Source organism: Pongo pygmaeus, chromosome 15 (assembly GCF_028885625.2).
Source record: "Pongo pygmaeus isolate AG05252 chromosome 15, NHGRI_mPonPyg2-v2.0_pri, whole genome shotgun sequence".
NCBI classification, from domain to species: domain Eukaryota; kingdom Metazoa; phylum Chordata; class Mammalia; order Primates; family Hominidae; genus Pongo; species Pongo pygmaeus.
Genome location: NC_072388.2, coordinates 49,552,251 through 49,570,794, shown reverse-complemented (window position 1 = coordinate 49,570,794; position 18,544 = coordinate 49,552,251). Strand labels below are relative to the sequence as shown.

At 40.3% G+C, this 18,544-nt stretch overlaps 1 protein-coding gene across 1 annotated transcript in view; it reads right to left on the bottom strand.

Annotated features, from left to right (window-relative positions):
* The window catches only part of ABHD12B (abhydrolase domain containing 12B), a 29,535-nt gene that overhangs the window by 1,840 nt on the left and 9,151 nt on the right, over positions 1 to 18,544 (bottom strand). The window contains exons 5-10 of the mRNA XM_054447982.2: positions 18,235 to 18,265; positions 14,219 to 14,264; positions 13,983 to 14,112; positions 13,197 to 13,234; positions 10,972 to 11,051; positions 455 to 537 (exon numbers count right to left, since the gene is read on the bottom strand). Of these exons, the coding sequence (XP_054303957.2) occupies positions 455 to 537; positions 10,972 to 11,051; positions 13,197 to 13,234; positions 13,983 to 14,112; positions 14,219 to 14,264; positions 18,235 to 18,265 (408 nt within the window). The remainder of the gene's footprint in view (positions 1 to 454; positions 538 to 10,971; positions 11,052 to 13,196; positions 13,235 to 13,982; positions 14,113 to 14,218; positions 14,265 to 18,234; positions 18,266 to 18,544) is intronic.

The window sequence follows — 18,544 nt, the reverse complement described above, 5'->3', positions numbered from 1 at the left end:
GATGACAGGCACGTGCCCCCACGCCTGGCTAATTTTAAAATTTTTTGGTAGAGATGGTGTCTCCCTATGTTGCCCAGGCTGGTTTCAAACTTCTGGGCTCAAGCTGTCCTCTCACTTCAGCCTCCCAAAGTGCTGGGATTATGGACATACGCTAACACTGCCAGCCCTTTAAAAGGTCTTGATAGGCCATAGATATACAACTTCGTTTATGAATTCAGAGAGAGTACTGAATTGGTGAAGTCTTTGAATTAGACATGAGGAAAATAGCAAATACTAAAAATTCATAGATATTTTACCCAAATCTTAGTGCCTATCTGAGAAGCGCAGAACAATATTCTAAGAATAAGAATGATATTCAGGATGTCTCATGTCACCATCCAGTAAGTCACATGATAGTTGCCCCTAGAATCCTTTAGATACAGTAATAATGCATGTCTTTTCATCATTAACTTACTTTTCATCATTAGGAAAGACTATTTTGTCTTTTCTCAGGGCATCCATAAGTGTACGTAAAAATCCTGGAATGTTCCGGTAAATCTATTTTTAAAAAAGAAAAAAAATTAATATTTGCCCCATAGCTATGCCATTTGTTATATAGTCTTTCACTATGAACCAGGGTAACACAGAGAGTAATGACTCTCTAAATAAGGTAAACTTCACAAAAACTTTTACGATTTAAAAAGTAATGCACGTCGGGAATTTGGAAAAAAAGGAAGGAACCTAGAAGAAACAAAGCACACATAATCCTGCCATCATAGATCATCATTGTTAACATTTTGTTTTCACTTCCTGCAAATGGCACCACTAACTCTTACTTCTCCATATAGAAGCAGTGGTATGCAAAACCTAAAAATTGCTTCTACTGTGAACATAACTGGTTTAGTTGGTGGACAGAATATTCTGATTAGTCAAAAATTCTGACAAAAATATACAATATGTAGAAAATTGATTTTAGAGAATTTGAACATTAGAAACTTTTGAATGTGATTTAATATGCCAATGCCTTAAAAGACATTTTAGTTTTTAACAATGACCACAGGATTCCAGATATAACAATGCTCACTCTAGACATACTAAATTTGTTGTTTAATAGCAAAATCCAAGAAATGGAATGCTAGCTAAATCTACTTTTACAATGTTTTGACTCACATAGTCAACATGTAAGTTAGTTTATATGCCCTAGAAATATCCATTTTATCTGGAAATAAGGAGTAAATAAAAACCCTGAGCAATATTGCACCTTTCTCACAAACTTTGAATCCTGCCTCCAAAACTGTATCCCAAACCCATTTATTTCTCCCCATCCCCACTATCACTTAGCCTAAGCCACCCCTCATCTCTTGCTTATACTAAGCTGCAATTCCAAGTGGCTCCCCACTTCTGCCTTCACCCTTCCATAATCCAGTTCCCACAGGAAAACCGGTATGATTATTTTACGTGCAAATCAGATCGTAGCCCTCTTTTGCTTAACACCCTCCAAAGGCAATTGGATTAAACCTGAACATGTCACCGTGGCCTCCAAGGCCCTGCAGAATCCAGTGGCTTCCTGCCTCCCTCTCCAGCCTCATCTCCTATCTCTAAGCCCCTTCCTGTCCACCTCCTGTCTCTGCTGCCTTCTGCTTCTGGAACATGTCAGGCCTGATCCCACCTCAAGGCCCTTGTCTTTATTTTTACCCCAGCCTGAGATCTCTATATTTTCCCATCAGCTGGCTTCATCTCAGGCAGGTCTCAGCTCAGATGCTATTTCTTCGGAGCTGTTTTCCATAACCAGCTATCAAACCTTGCCCCCACCATCCAGTCATTCTCCATCACATTATTTTGGTGCTTTCACAGAACTTCTCACTATTGGATTTCTTTTTTAATGTATTTATCTTCTATCTGTTTCTCCATCAACAATATGAACTTCACAGGTAAATGGACCACAACTTTCTTATTCCCTGTGGTGTCCTCAAAAACTAGAAAAGTTCCTGGTACATAATAGACACTTGATAAATATTTGCTAAAGACAAAATGAGTCTATTATGCAAATATCCCTGGCGTACACTTTGTTATTATCTGTCATTTTCATCTTAGTATGATTGAATTTCAGATATTACTTATTTTATTTATTTGTTTGTTTATTTTGAGACAGGGTCTCAGTCTGTTGCCTAGACTGGGAGTGGGTGCAGTGGCATGATCATGGCTCACTGCAGCACTCAAACTCCTGGGCTCAAGCAATCCTCCCTCCTCAGCCTCCATAGTAGCTGGGACTACAGGGGTGCGCCACCACACCTGACTAATTTTTTTGTAGAGAAGGGGTTTCACCATGTTTCCTAGACTGGTCTTGAACTCCTGGGCTCAAAGCCATCTTCTGGCCTTGACCACCCAAAGGGCTGGGATTACAGGCATGAGCCACAGTGCCTGGCCCAGATTTAAATTTTTTTTTCTTTTTTTTTTTTTTTTTTAGACAGAGTCTCACTCTGTTGCCCAGGCTGGAGTGCAGTGGTGCAATCTCGGCTCACTGCAACGTCTGCCTCCTGGGTTCAAGCAATTCTCCTGCCTCAGCCAGCCAAGTAGCTGGGACTACAGGCATGCATCACCACGCCCAGGTAATTTTGTATTTTTAGTAGAGATGGTGTTTCGCTATGTTGGCTAGGCTGGTCTCGAACTCTGACCTCAAATGATCCTCCCGCCTCAGCCTCCCAAAGTGCTGGGATTACAAATCTTTGCAATAAATTTGCAAAGAGGAAAAATAAGCAAAGTATTATACATTTTTGTGTTGTGCCTGAGAGAGGAGGGGTAGAGGGCGTAGTAAATGGGACACGGCCAAGGAAAGGAAATAGGCAGAGAATAGCGAGGCTGGACCCAATAAATACAAACTTCTGCTTCACAAAGAAAAAGAAATTAAAACTTGCCCCATGGCTATAATGGCATTTGTTAATAGTCTCCTACTATGAACTGTAATAATAGAATAGAGACTTTCTAAATAGAATAAACTTAAATACAATTTTTCTGATTTTAGAAAGTGATTGATGTCATTTTAGGGAATGTGGTAAGGAAACGGGTATAAAATAGGTAAGCCAGTGTCACTAAATAGAGTTGCTGCTTCATAGTTCTGGCTTAGGCCTGCTATTCCCCAGGAATCTCCTTGGTTTTTTGTTTTGTTTTGTTTTGTTTTGTTTTTTTGAGACGGAGTTTCACTCTTGTTGGCCAGGCTGGAGTGCAGTGGCACGATCTTAGCTCACTGCACCTCCGCCTCCCGGGTTCAAGTGATTTTCCTGCCTCAACCCCCCGAGTAGCTGGGATTACAGGCACCTGCCACCACGCCCAGCTAATTTTTGTATTTTTAGTAGAGACAGGGTCTCACCATGTTGGCCAGGCTGGTCTTGAACTCCTGACCTCGGGTGATCCACCCGTCTCGGCCTCCCAAAGTGCTGGGATTACAGACGTGAGCCACCATGCCCAGCTGGAATCTCCTTGGTTCTGTGGGATTTGTCTGGCCTGAACTTTTTGGCCTGGTCTCGTAGCAACTGATCTGCATTCAGATGTGCTCTGGACTTCCTGACAGTGCCTTTCCTTCTCTTTCTTCTCCCTCCTCTTCCATGCTAAGGGCAAGATTTCTTGTTTTGTTTTCTCTTTTGTCTTCTGGTACTGTCACCCCTGGAATTAAGACTCCCCTGAGGAGAATTCAATAAGAAAAGTCCTTCAGCAGTTCATCTCAAATTCTGAAAGAGTAGGAAGAACGCAAACCTGGGTCAATCTACTCTCATTATTCCTCATTCCCTTCCAACTAGGAGTGCCCTTTGAGACTTACAGGTCATACCTTCCCCTCCAGCCTAGACCATGGCAACGGGCTTTCCTAATTGGTCTTCCTACCTTCCTCTCTCTTCTGTAATACCACCAGATAAACATCCTTAAAATACCAGTTATATTAAATCTGCTGTTACAAAGCTTTGGGCATGCCACACTATCTACTGAAAACAACAACTAGACAGCAAGCCCATCCACATCTGGCCACAATCTTTCATTCCAAACCCTGCTCACCTCTAGCCTGCAATTAGAAGATGTAGGTTTGAGTCTCATTTCTTCTTTTTATAAGATATGTGACAATTAGGCAAACCTATAGGTCTCCATTTCTCTCATCTCTAAGTGGAAGCAATGATGACAAATTCAGGAAGTTGCTGTGAGAATTTAAAAGAATAACGAGTGCGAAAGACTTGTGTGGACGTCCTCTATTAACTCTCAGGCAGTTTATAACATAGAACAGCCCCATTCCTGCCAGGGATCTGAGTTGACATTCACCTGTTCCTCGCTCTGTTTCCTAACTGCTTTCCCTCACCTTCAAGAAAGAAGCTTAGGTCCAATATGCTGTGAAGTCTTCATTGGCCACACCTGTGAGCAAAGCCTCTCTCTTCTGTAATTCTCCCTACCTTGAATTCTCCTTGCCTTTTCCTGACATACATAACACTTTAGCCTAATTTGTAACAGAAAGAGGGACGGAAAGGAACAAGTATTTGTCTAGTGCTTACTAGCAGCTGGGTACTTTACATACATTATCTTACTTAATTCAGTCTTCACAACAACCCTGTGCAGTAGTCATCGCCAACCCCTTGGTAAAAAAATGGGAAAACTTAGAGAGGGAGAAACGACTTACCGAGGTCACAAAGGGTATGTGGCCAAGGACAGATTTGAACCTAAGTCTGAGTGGCTCCATAGCCCATGCTCTTTTCCACAACATCATGCTGCCTTTCGATTCTGAGTAACAAAACTGATTCCAAAGAGACCCGTAGAAATCCCTGTTGTTACTTTATACCTCCTATTTATGTCCTGTCTCCCCAACTAAACAGAAAGCCTCTTGAGGTTGAGAACACATGCCTTTTACTACATCTGTATGTCTCACTCCATTTACACCTTCTTATTCACTAATGATCAGTTACGGCATTCTGAGCATAAAAATAGCTGACATCCACTGAGGGCTCACTCTCTGCCAGGCACAACTGTAGATGTGTTTCATATATTAATGCACTTAATTATCACAGCAAGCTTGAATAGACTATAATTACCCCATTTTACAGATGAGGCAGTCAAAGCATTAAAAGTGAGTTTACACAGCTATTAAATGACAATCCTGGAAATCAAACCTGGCAAGTCTGACACTAGAGCCATCATTTTTAAAGACTGTGAAATACACAGGACTGTTATACTTCTAGACCTTAGAGTACCTATTAAACTTCTAGACCTTAAAGTACCTATTAAACTAAAGTTTATGACATTTTAAATTAAATCCCAAACTTGAAACAATGGGGAAATTTACCTCTTCTAGTAATAGAAGAATTGTTACAGACTAAACCTTTTGCCAAAGACAACTAGAAAAATTGGACAAAATATTTTTTTAAAACTCTCTTGAGGGTGCCAGAGAGCTACCAAGGCAGTGAGATCTGGAGACATTTAGATCCTAGAGAGAAGGGGTTATCAGAGAGGTGAGCCTGACACCATATTTCTCTTTGAGACAGAGCTGCCAAGTCAAAAGAAAGCAAGAAACTAGAGGCAAAAGAACACAGAACAGATGACACAAAAAAGAACATAAGAAAGTATATTTGAACCTCAATATATAATGGTTACATAAAATATAAATAGACTAAATACTACAATTAATAAAGTTTATTATGTCAGAAATCAAAACCCTACTATATGGTGCTTACAAGAGATATGTATTAAATGCAAGAATTTAGAAAATTTGAGATCAAGTAATAGAAAAACATATGCTATGCAAACACTAATCAAAACAAAGATATACAAATATTGGACAAAGTTGACTTGAAGTCAAGAAGCAATATTGATCACAAAAAAGGTGGACATTTTATGATGAAAATGATGAATCCACCTGAAAGACATGAAAACTAAATCTTAGGCTGGGCATGGTGGCTCATGCCTGTAATCTCAGCAGTTTGGGAGGCTGAGGCAGGTGGATCACCTGAGGTCAAGAGTTTAAGACTAGCCTGATCAACATGGTGAAACCCTGTCTCTACTAAAAATACAAAAAATTAACCAGGTGTGTTGTCACATGCCTGTAATCCCAGCTACTTGGGAGGCTGGGGCAGGAGAATAGCTTGAACTCAGGAGGCAGAGGTTGCCGTGAGCTGAGATCACGCCGCTGCACTCCAGTCTGGGTGCCAAGAGTGAAATTCCATCTCAAAAAAAAAACAAAACAAAACACTAAACTAAATCATAATATTATTAGGCATATGTACCTAACAACATAACCTCAAAAAACTAAAACAAAAATTAACATTACTAAAATAGAAATAAACAATTCCACAATCATGATGAGGTATTTCAATAATCCTCTTTGAGTAACTGAAAAAACAAGCAGTCCAAAAAATCAGTAACAATAGACAAAATTTGAGCATGGTTAATAATCCCAATTCAATTGACATACATAGAACACTGCATTGAAAACAGCAGAACACATTCTTTTCAAGCATATGGAAAATTTGCCAAAATTGACCATACATTAGTACATAAAGTGAGTCTCAACAAATTTCAAAAGACTAAAATCATACACAGTATATTCTTGGATCTTGAGAGAATTAAGGTAAAAATCAATAAAAATCATAATCAAATGCCCAAATGCATAGAAGTTATGAATCATACTTCTAAATAATCCATATAGTCAAGGAGGAAATTACAATAATATTATAAAATATTTTGAACTAAATGATAATTAGAACACACTTCAAAATTTGGATGCAGCTGAAGTGTGGTTTAGGTGAAGTATGCCGTAGTACATAAATTAGAAAAAAAATAGTAAAAATAAATTATTAGATGGTATTCAGTACTATCTAAAGAAATGTTTAAATAACAACAAATTAAATCCAAAGAACATATGAGAAAGGGAATAATACAGGTAAAACCAGAAATTAAAAATATAGAAACCACATAACACAGAAGACGAACAAAGTCAAAGTTGGTTCTTTGAAAAGACTAACAAAATTAATTGACTTCCGCTGGAGTGTTGGCTGCTTCTCCTTATTCTTAGATGACAAAAGCCATCACTCATAAAAGGTTATGTCATCCTCCTGCTCCTTCTCCACTGCCTACCCTAGGGGATGGCAGAAACAACAGGCCCTCAAAGCTTAGCACTTTGCCTCAAAGCTTAGCACTCCGCCTGAATCAGGCCAAAGCCAGACTTTGCTTGAGGTCACATCCTTGTTCTGCTCTTCCCCCTTTCCAGTGCTACTACTCTCATTCCCTTTTGGATTTTTTCCTGAAGAACATTTCCTCAATAAATCAAACACACCAAATCTCTGTCTTGGGCTTTGCTTCTAGGAGAATATGACCTAAAACTGAAACTAAACAAAACCTAAATGAGAAATAAATGTAAAATTAAATAAATAAATAATAAATAAAATACAATACTCATGAATTTGAAGACTCAATGTTAGAAAGATACCAAGTCCCTCAAATTGATCTCAAGTCCCCCAAATAGATCCAATGCAATCCCAAAGTCCCAGCAAGTTTTGTGTAGAACGTGACAAGTGTATTTCAAAATGTATACCGAAAGGCAAAGCATTAAGAATAGCCAAGACAATCTTGAATAAGAAGACCAAGCTAAGGAACTTATACAACCAGATATCAAGACATATTATAAAGCTATAGTAATTAAAAGACCATAGTATATTAAGATTGACAGACAATGAAGAGAAATGAGAACCTACCACCAGACCTCTCTCTCTATATATAGACACTGATATGTGCAAACATTAGCACTGCATAGTGGTGGGGAAGGTCCATTTAATAAATGGCTCTAGACCAATTAGACATTCATGTGGACCCCTGCCTCCATACAAAAATCTAAACCTGTGGATTATAGCTTTACATGTAAAAGGTAAAATAGTTTCCAGAAGACAACATAGAAGAATATCTTGATAATATTTGGGTAAACAGAGTTTTATTATAAATGACACAAAAGTTACCATAAAGAAAAATATTGGTAAATGGTCCACCTGAAATTTAGAAACATCTCTTTATCAGCTGGGTGCGGTGGCTCACACCTGTAATCCCAGCACTTTGGGAGACAGAGGTGGGCAGATCACAAGGTCAGGAGATCAAGATCATCCTGCCTAACACAGTGAAACCGTGTCTCTACTACAAACACAGAAAAATTAGCCAGGTATGGTGGCGGGTGCCTGTAGTCCCAGCTACTCGGCAGGCTGAGCCAGGAGAATGGTGTGAACCTGGGAGGCAGAGCTTGCAGTGAGCCGAGATCAAGCCACTGCACTCTAGCCTGGGCGACAGAGAGAGACTCTGTCTCAAAAAAAAAAAACAAAAAAAAAAACAAGAAACATCTCTCTATCATGACATATCATTAAGAAAGTGAAAAGACAAAACAAAATAATAGAATATATTTACAATACAAATAATTTTCTAATGACTCATATCCAGCATCTATGAAGAAATTCAACAAATAAAAAGAAATACAATCTTCCTGAAAAATGGGCAAAAGACATGAACAAGTACCTCACAAGAGATGATATCCAAATGGCTAATAAACATATTAAAAGTTGCCCAACCTCACTGGTTATAAGGGAAATGCAAATTAAAACCATATTAATATATCAATATGAGGGCAAGGATTTGAAGCAACTGGAGCTCTCATACAGGATTGGTGAGAGAGTAAAGTGGTAAAGTCATGTAGGAAAACTTGCACTGTAATTATTAAAGCTGGCCATATGGATACCTTATTACCCCACAATTCCACTCCTAGGATATACCCCGGTGAAATTCTTGTACATGTTTACGGAATACAGGTTCAATAACATTCATAACAACAATATTGTTAATTTCCCCAAACTGAAAGTAATACAAATATAATAAATAACACAATAGATCAATAAATTTTGGTATGTACATACAATACAATGGAGTAGTATATAGCAATGAAAATAGCCAACCTACAGCTATACTATACACATCATGAATAAAATCCCACAAATATAATGTTGGGTGAAGAAAATAAAATATATCCTATATAGTTTTACTTTTATATAAATTTCACAGACAAAACAATATTGCTCAGAGATGCATGTACAGGTGGTAACACTATAAATAAATGCATAGATATGATTACCGTAAAATTCATCTAAGAATTCCATCTTAGGACTAAGTAGCCTTATTTTAGATGTAATTCTTAGTCCTAAGATGGAAGTAATATACAGAGGACTTCTAGAGTGTCTTGACATAGGCGACAGTTACATGGGTGTTCAGTTTATAATTGCTCATTAAATCATGTATTTTCCTTATTTTGCTAAATTTCAACATTAACACATTTTTAAAAACAAACTAAATAAAAAGATTGCATTTGACTTATGTTACATACCTACAATTTCATGAATTTATTAGTAATGACTTAAGTAATACGATAGATATGCAATTAATGGTTATATTATATTAAAATGAATGTTCAGTTTCTAGAACCAATTGAAAATATCTTATTCATCATATCTTAAATTACTCAGCATTCAGCATTTTGTGTTGTAGAGGGGATTCCTATATTTAGTTAAACTTTAGCCATTTTCAAGAGTATGTGATTATGTGAACTCGCTGTCCTAGGAAGTGGTGGGCTACTTTTCCCTGAAAATAGTTAAGTAAGTTTCAGAAATTCTGTCTATGATGGAATTCTATCTATGATGGTTTATTGTACAAAAAAATTCCTAAAGTTGTTAGAGTAACATACTCCAAGATGTCTTACAGTATGAAACAACCATGTAGAATAATTTTTAAATTGAGGCCATGTATCCCTTTCTCTCTCTCTCCCCACCTCTCATTTGCTAACATTTATACGGATGTACAACTATAAACAATTGAGCATTAGGTATAGAATAAGATTATAAAGTTAGGATAGTCTACACAATAGATTTTTTTTTTCTTTCTTTGAGACGAAGTCTCGCTCTGTCACCAGGCTGGAGTGTAGCAGCGTGATCTCGGCTCACTGCAACCTCCACCTCCTGACTCTCCTGCCTCAGCCTCCTGAGTAGCTGGGACTGTAGGTGCGTGCCACCACACCCAGCTAATTTTTGTATTTTTAGTAGAGACGGGGTTTCACCATGTTGGCCAGGATGGACTCAATCTCTTGACCTCGTGATCTGCCCGCCTTGGCCTCCCAAAGTGCTGGGATTACAGGCGTTAGCCACCGCGCCCAGCCCACAATAGATATTTTTAAACTGCATCTTGTGGCCCAATTCTTTGTACTTTTTTTTTTGATGGAGTCTCGCTCTGTGGCCAGGCTGGAGCGCAGTGGCACCATCTGGGCTCACTGCCACCTCCGCCTCCCAGGTTCAAGCGATTCTCCTGCCTCAGCCTCCCAAGCAGCTGGGACTACAGGCTTGCACCACCATGCCCAGCTAATTCTTGTATTTTTAGTAGAGATGGGGTTTCACCATGTTGGCCAGGATGGTCTCGGTCTCTTGACCTTGTGATCCACCCACCTCGGCCTCCCAAAGTGCTGGGATTACAGGTGGGAGCCACCACGCCCGGCCTTTCTACTTATTTTCTTAGAAAGTTTGTCTTCATCTGGGATACTGTGTAAAAGTATTTGGCAGCTTTCTTAAATTCTCTAGAAACTTTCTTATGATAAAGTTATGAAAGATATATGAATGACATTCATGGGGCTCAAAAATGATGTATGAAATGTTTGTTTTCACTTTTAAGAAGAAAATAAAAATAAAGAATAAACTTAAGGCAAGTCTATCTACTACAAAATTATAAAAGAGATATCATTAGAAGAAAATGAAAGAAATATCAAATCCGACAGCCATGGGTTCCCTTTTGTGGTAACTGGTTAATAAACTGTCTCAGATTAGAATAACTTAAAAACATATAAAACTACTTAAGAAAAGGAAGACTGTTAATAAACATCCATGTGTAGAAATAGCCTACACTGTATCAAAATAGCCTACTTTGATCCTTGGTAAAGATGAACCAGAGTCTCACCTTTAACAAGGGATAATTGATACTTGCAACCCACATGTTGGTAAATGGAGCTTCCAAGACAATAGCATCAACTGGGCATCCTTGAAAATGAAAGAAAGAAAGAAAGGAATCAGTAACTCCCCTATTCAAATACCATCTTTCCTAGATAAGAGGTCTTCAAGATCTTGTACATGAGCTACTGCATCAAAATTATTTGTGAAGGTTATTAAAAATGCAAATTCCTGGACCCCACCTCATATTTATAAGTCAGATTCTCCAGGGTGAGGGCTGAGAATGTGCATTTTAACACGCTTCCACCCTCCCCTCCCCAAGAGGTTTCTGTGCACATGATGATAATTGAAAACCACTACCTTCTTCTGAGAACACAACCAGGTCATCATGGCTTGGATAACAAGAAAGCAAGGCCGGGCACGGTGGCTCACACCTGTAATACCAGCATTTTGGGAGGCCAAGGCGGGTGGATCACGAGGTCAGGAGATGGAGACCATCCTGGCTAACGTGGTGAAACCCCATCTCTACTAAAAATACAAAAATCAGCCGGGCGTGGTGGTGCGCGCCTGTAGTCCCAGCTACTTGAGACTGGAGAATCGCTTGAACCCGGGAGGCAGGGGTTGCAGTGAGCCGAGATTGCGCCACTGCACTCCAGCCTGGCGACAGAGCAAGACTCCGCCTCAAAAAAAAAAAAAAAAAAAAAGAAAGCAAAGTACTACAGGAAGACGGTGTTCTGCAGTCCATGCAGTCCGTTGCTAGGAATGTGCCAGAGGCTGACTAGGTTGTTTTGGTCAACACTGCGTCTAAGAACAATTAGAAAAGATGTGGTTGGTTAAGGTATGTATACGTATATGTTTGAATGGATATGGGGGCTACTGGTCAGTGAGACACTACAGAACCAATAACAAAAGAGAGAAGTCCAGAGAGTTTGAGCTGCCTTTTCCCTCAACTCAGTTGAAAGCAATAGTGGTGGCTGAGAGAATCAGAAATGAGACAAAACTTTCAGCATTCTGACAAAATCCAAATAACAGAAATTAGAGTTCAGGATCTGACAAAAAAGAGGACCCTAGTACATTTCTCAGGCTTTTGGTTGTGGTCTCAAAGAACTACAGTCTAGGAGTAATGTGAACTAGAAATAGACCAGCCATCATAAAGACTGAAGACCAGCTTCAGATCAGCTCAATCTCTAATTAGAATAAGGTGATCTGTCCCTACCATAATTGCCTTTCAGGAGAAGAGTAAATTATATCTGGAAGAAGATAATATCACTTCAAGCCTCAAATCATTTCTATGATTTTCCATAAACCATGTGTAGCCCTTAATCAAAAATAGCCATACAAAGATGAGCAAAACACATACACACAAAAGCAGATAATTGTAATGTAAATGTTTAAATTGTATGACATTAGGGTAATGAATATTTGCATTTATATAGCATCTCTATATATGGAGTAAGTTCTAATTTTAATTTTTTTTAAATGACTTGACCCTGTTCACAGAGATTCTAATTCTTCAAATCAGCTAGGGTCGAAGATTCTGATACAAACAGTTAGATCACTTTGAGAAACCCTGACATAAATATTACTAAGAAGGGCTGCAGAAAGCCAGTTCTGTGTATCATTTAATGATACAGTATTTTTTTATCCTGTAATTTAAATTAATATGATATCACTAGGAGAACTCTTTTTTTTTTTTTTTTTTTTGAGACAGACTCTTGCTCTGTTGCCCAGGCTAGAATGCAGTGGCAACCTCGGCTAACTGCAACCTCCACCGCCTCCTGGGTTCAAGCAATTCTCCTGCCTCAACCTCCCAAGTAGCTGGGATTACAGGCACCCACCACTGTGCCTGGCAAATTTTTGTATTTTTAGTAGAGACAGGGTTTCACCATCTTGGCCAGGCTGGTCTCGAACTCCTGACCTCATGATCCGCCCGCCTCAGCCTCCCAAAGTGCTGGGATTACAGGCGTGAGCCACCACACCAGCCAAGGAGGACTCTTTCAAAGGTGATTTTAACTTGTTCCTTCATATTTATTTTTAACTGCAGAACCTGAAAAAACAGCTATTATTTTACATTAAATGGAGATAAAAAAGAAAGCCTGTTGCACTGCCAGAAACCATTTAAAGTTGGGATGCTTTTGGTGTCTGTATGTTCAAAGTGTACTCAATAGTCTCTTGACTGTTTTTACTTTCCCATCTGAAGATGGGAAATTATACCACTTAAGCATTTTATATTACCTTTTTCTTCTAGCACTTTTGCAGCATTTGTTGCAACTCTGTAAAGCAATGAAAATTAGTACATATGTTAAGCAATAACTTAACAGTACAAAATGCAACTTCTGATATGAGCATCTGATAAAAGTTCTGGGCTCTCTGGTTAGAAAAATGCATATAGACACAAAATTTGCACACTATTTCAAAGGGTTCCACAGGCCCTACATTAAAGGTCATTTTCTTTTCTTTCTTTCTTTTTTTTTTTGGAGACAGAGCCTCACTCTGTCACCCAGGCTGGAGTGCAGTGGTACAATCTCGGTTCACTGCAACCTCTACCTCCCTGGGCTCAAGTGATTCTCCTGCCTCAGCTTCCTGAGTAGCTGGGATTACAGGCACGTATCACCAAGCCCAGCTAATTTTTGGTATTTTTAGTAAAGACGGGGTTTGGCCATGTTGGCCAGGCTAGTCTCGAACTCCTGGCCTCAAGTGATCGGCCCACCTCAGCCTCCCAAAGTGCTAGAATTACAGGTGTGAGCCACCCTGCCTGGCCAAGGATCCTTTTCTTTAAAACCCTCAGAAAGACTTGGACTTCAATGTAATAGATAACCGTAGAGCTGAAGGGACCATCTGTTGTTTTACAAATAGCATGGTAAGATGGCAAGATCTTCAGCCACTTCTAGAGTATGAAAATGATCAGCAAAGAGTCCCTGTCTTCTGGCTCAGTGCTCCTTCCACTACTGGCTGCTGCCTTTGATAGGACACTAAAGCCTCAAGGACCTGCCTAAGGACACATCTGCAGATCTCACTTACCCTGTACCCAGAGAGTGGCCCCAGAGACACACGGGAGTGATGCCACTTCTTGCCCTGGTCCACTCATAGACACTAATGGCGTCCGTAGTTAGTCCCTCCTCTGTGGGCTTACCCGTAGAGTCCCCAAATCCTGGCAGCAAGAAAAGGCAAACACAGTATCACTGCCTTCAAAATGAGGGGTCATCAGAGGCCCCTTGCTTACTGAAAAATCTTTGTACACCGTTCTTAACACATACCTCTGTAGTCAACAGACAAGACATGAAAGCCACCATCACTCAGCACCTAGGTAACAAAGGAGCTGTTATCACTTTAATTAGAAGATGTAAACAGAAAAGGCTTCTCCTCCCTATAACCATCCATATCACTTCACAAGGAGGGCTCTTTCAAAGGTAATTTTAACTTGTTCATTAGTATTTATTTTTTAACTGCAGAACCTAGAAAAACAGCTATTATTTTATATTAGATGAAGATTAAAAAGAAAGTTTGTTGCACTGTCAGAAACTCTCTGAAGTTAGGATGCTCTAGGTATCTGTATGTTCAAAGCATACACACAAGTTTAACAGGTGGGGAAAGATGTATTTTTGAAATCTGGTGTTTGACTTCCAACTTGAGAAGCCGACGCTCAGTGGGAGAGACGGAGAGCGGGAAGGCTGAGCAGGGTCAGACACCCGGGGTCTCACGCTGGCTCTGCCACTTACCTGCTGTGTGACCTTGGCCAAGTTATTTAACATTTACATATGTAAATATTATTCTGAAAAGTGAGAAACAGCAATAGTCTCCTTTAGGTCTATAAATGTCTCTTTTTTAAAAATTCCTTGAGAATAAGAACTCTACACAGATTTGTAGTAGAAGCAATCAAAAAGGGGAAGCTATTTATATTAAATATGAATAAAGAGTTAATTTCAATAAAAAATAAAGAGATCACTCTAATATATGAGACCACTGCCAAGCTTCTAGTAGGTAAAGAAGGAGAGACTATGAAAACATAATTTTTCATGAAATGAAATACAATGATTGTTGGGTGTGGTGGTGCACACCTGTAATCCCAGGACTCAGGAGGCTGAGGCAGGAGAATCACTTGAACCTAGGAGGCTAAGGTTGCAGTGAGCAACCAAGATCACACCACTGCACTCCAGCCTGGGTGACAGAGACTCTGTCTCAAAAAAAAAAAAAAAAAAAAGAAGAAGAAATACAATCATAGATAAAGAAAAGAGAGATAAAAAAGGACAAAATTTTACTGTGCAGGCACTTTTGAAACTTTATTTAATCCTCACAACTGTACTGTAAAGTAGATATTATCCCCATTTTACAGATAAACTGAGCCTTGCGGAGCTTAAGTAACTTATTTAAGATCACCCAACTAGCTAGAACTAGAACCAAGATTCACTCTTGGGTCTGCCTCTGTCCAAATACTGTGCTTCCTCCCACTGCATTTTATATCCGGGTGGCAAAACCTCATTAGGAACTTGTAAATACAAATTAAACTAATAACGAGGAGCTAAATATACCTTTTACATATCTGTTACATTCCCTCCAAGAAAGTTAGCCAAGACACATGGCGGCTAAGCATCCAGGAAAATGGGAATATGCATGTGTGTTGCAGCACGTGTTGAAGGACCACTAGGCAATACGACCCAAGAACCACAACAGCAACAAACCCTACTCCTAAGAATTCATTTCTAGGAAAAAGATATGAAAAAAGAAAAATCTAGATGCTTATAGTTTTCTGAAACAATATTAGTTAAAGAAAATGCAGGGAGAAAAAATCTTATATCCAACAGCAGTGGAATAGTTAAGTAAACAATTGCTTATAAATATAATGGAGAATGATACAGCCTTTAAACTGGCTAACTATTATGACTGTGAAAACATGGAAGAATGTCTATAAAATAGTGTGAAGTAAAAGAGCACAACATAAAAGTATATATAGATACAATCATAGTAACAAAAGCCTTTTATAAGGAGAAGTAAAAACTAGGTGGGAATGCAAATAAATGAAAATAGCTGTATTAGTCTGTTGCAGTGATGAATACATGAATGAATAAAAATTTAATAATGAAAATTTATTGTTTTTAAAAAATCACCTATCCAGAGGAGGAAAGGGAGGGCTAAGGAAGTTTGGTCCTGTTGGACAATGATGACGCTGGCACTTGATGCCCACAATCTGCCTGGGGGCAAAGTCCTGCCATACCAGCCACTCTCCTTCCCCACCCATCCTAACTACTACAAGGATCACCTGGCTGCATTTCACACCTACAGCTCTTCTTTCTGGGAACATTGAGACAGCTCTGAGTGGGAGGGGAAAAGCACGCACATTCTCACAGACATTAGCTTTACCACGTTCCACGTGGGGAATGCAAAGGGCAGGGTGCAGAGGGGAAAGCAAACCTAAAAATGAATAAACATGGTACTCCTGGGCAACACTGCACCCAGCCCTCTGCCACTCTACAAGCATTGGCTCTGAGAAGGCAGTGATGAGGGGATGAGGGGAGGGGACAGGAGAGGAGCTTCCTGTCTGCACAGGGGAGAGAGGATGAAGAAAGCACTGGAGATACTGGTACTGCCAGGATTCTGGGCCCCACTGATATTGTTTGATCAGGAAAGAACTCCGAGGTGGGAGCCAACATGTGGGAGGAGAGACCAAGTCCCTGTGGTCAACAGCCGGTCACCTGCAGCAGAGATTACCTAACCAGAGGGTGGAAGAGGATAAACAGGCAGCTTGTTCCACCAGTTCTGAGGCAGATATGGCTACGTGGAAAGCCTGCCATCTTCTGCATACCTGGAAACACAGGGGCTGTCCCAACAAACCAGAGTCATGCAGCAGGGAGTGAAGAGAGCAAGTGTGGCCACCATGCTACTCTACAAAGCCTTACATGGGCTGAAGCCAGGGTTTCAATGACTTTTTTTTTTTTTTTTTTTTTTTTTTGAGTCAGGGTCTCCTCACTCTGTCGTTCAGGCTGCAGTGTGGTGGCACAATCCTAGCTTATTGCAGCCTCAAACTCCCAGACTCAAGCAATCCTCTCGCCTCAGCCTCCTGAGTAGCTGGAATTGCAGGCAAGTACCACCACATCCAGCTAATTTTAAAATTATTTGTAGAGACAGGGTCTCATTAAGTTGAGACCCTGGTCTTGAACTCCCGGTCTCAGCCTTCCAAAGTGTTGGTATTGCAAGCGTGAACCACTGCACCCAGCCTTGAATGACTTTTAAAAGCAGACATTCTGGCCGGGCGCGGTGGCTCATGCCTGTAATCCCAGCACTTTGGGAGGCCGAGGCGGGCAGATCACGAGGTCAGGAGATCGAGACCATCCTGGCTAACACGGTGAAACCCCATCTCTACTAAAAATACAAAAACAAAATTAGCCGGACGTGGTGGCGGGTGCCTGTAATCCCAGCTACTCGGGAGGCTGAGGCAGGAGAATGGTGTGAACCCAGGAGGCGGAGCTTGCAGTGAGCCGAGATCGGGCCACTGCACTCCAGCCTGGGCAACAGAGCGAGACTCCGTCTCAAAAAAAAAAAAAATGCAGACATTCTGTCTTTAGCGTATAACCACTAGAAACTAAAAAGGTTGGTTCTTTTAAAAGGAGTGACCATTTTGCACCTTAATGATACTCTCTCAACCCATCCCCCAGCACTCAGAGAAAGCAAATAAAAATGTCAGCCGGGTGAGGTTGCTTGTGCCTGTAATCCCAGCACTTTGGGAGGCGGAGGTGGGTGGATCACCTGAGATCACGAGTTCGAGACCAGCCTGGCCAACATGGTGAAACCCTGTCTTTACCAAAAAATACAAAATTAGCCGGGCATGGTGGTTGGCGCCTGTAATCCCAGCTTCTCGGGAGGCTGAGGCAGGAGAATCGCTTGAGCCTGGGAGATGGAGGTTGCAGTAAATGGAGATCGTGCCACTGCACTCCAGCCTGGGCAACAGAATCTCAAAAAACAACAACAACAACAAAAACTCTCTCAACCCATCCCCCAGCCCTCAGAGACAGCAAATAAAAATGTCTTCACCTCCACTTGGCAATGAGGTTATTAAGTTCACGAAGGTACTTTGGGACCTAGAGAAGCTCGGTTCTGTTTTGATCAGTGTAGGAGCAGAAATCCACCGGTGGGACTTTGAGCCCCAGACACCACAACCCACCCTGACCAGTACCCTGGAGACCTCTCAAAAGACAACCACGCGGAGGGCCTGAGGAAAATCTTATGACATATCAAACAGACTTATGAAATGGGTGCTTTGAGGCCTCTTCAGACATACCTTTACCAGCTTCAGTCTGTGAGAAGCTGCCCTGTGAAGGAAGTTTAAAAAAAAAAAAAAAAGCAAGAATTAGGAACGATGATAACAAATTCAATAAAAATCACTCTCGTGCTGTGGGTATCTGATTTCATGCCTTTCTCTTTCAGATTGGAGGAATAAATAACTAGGAGAAGGGGAAATGAAAAAAAAAATGCTAGGTTTCACAGGAAATTTCAACGAATGTGGCTTTAAAATGCACATATCAAAAAAGCCCCTTGAGAAAAGGCGAGTCTTGAGAAAGGCGAGTCACCTGCCAGAAAATGACAGGTTA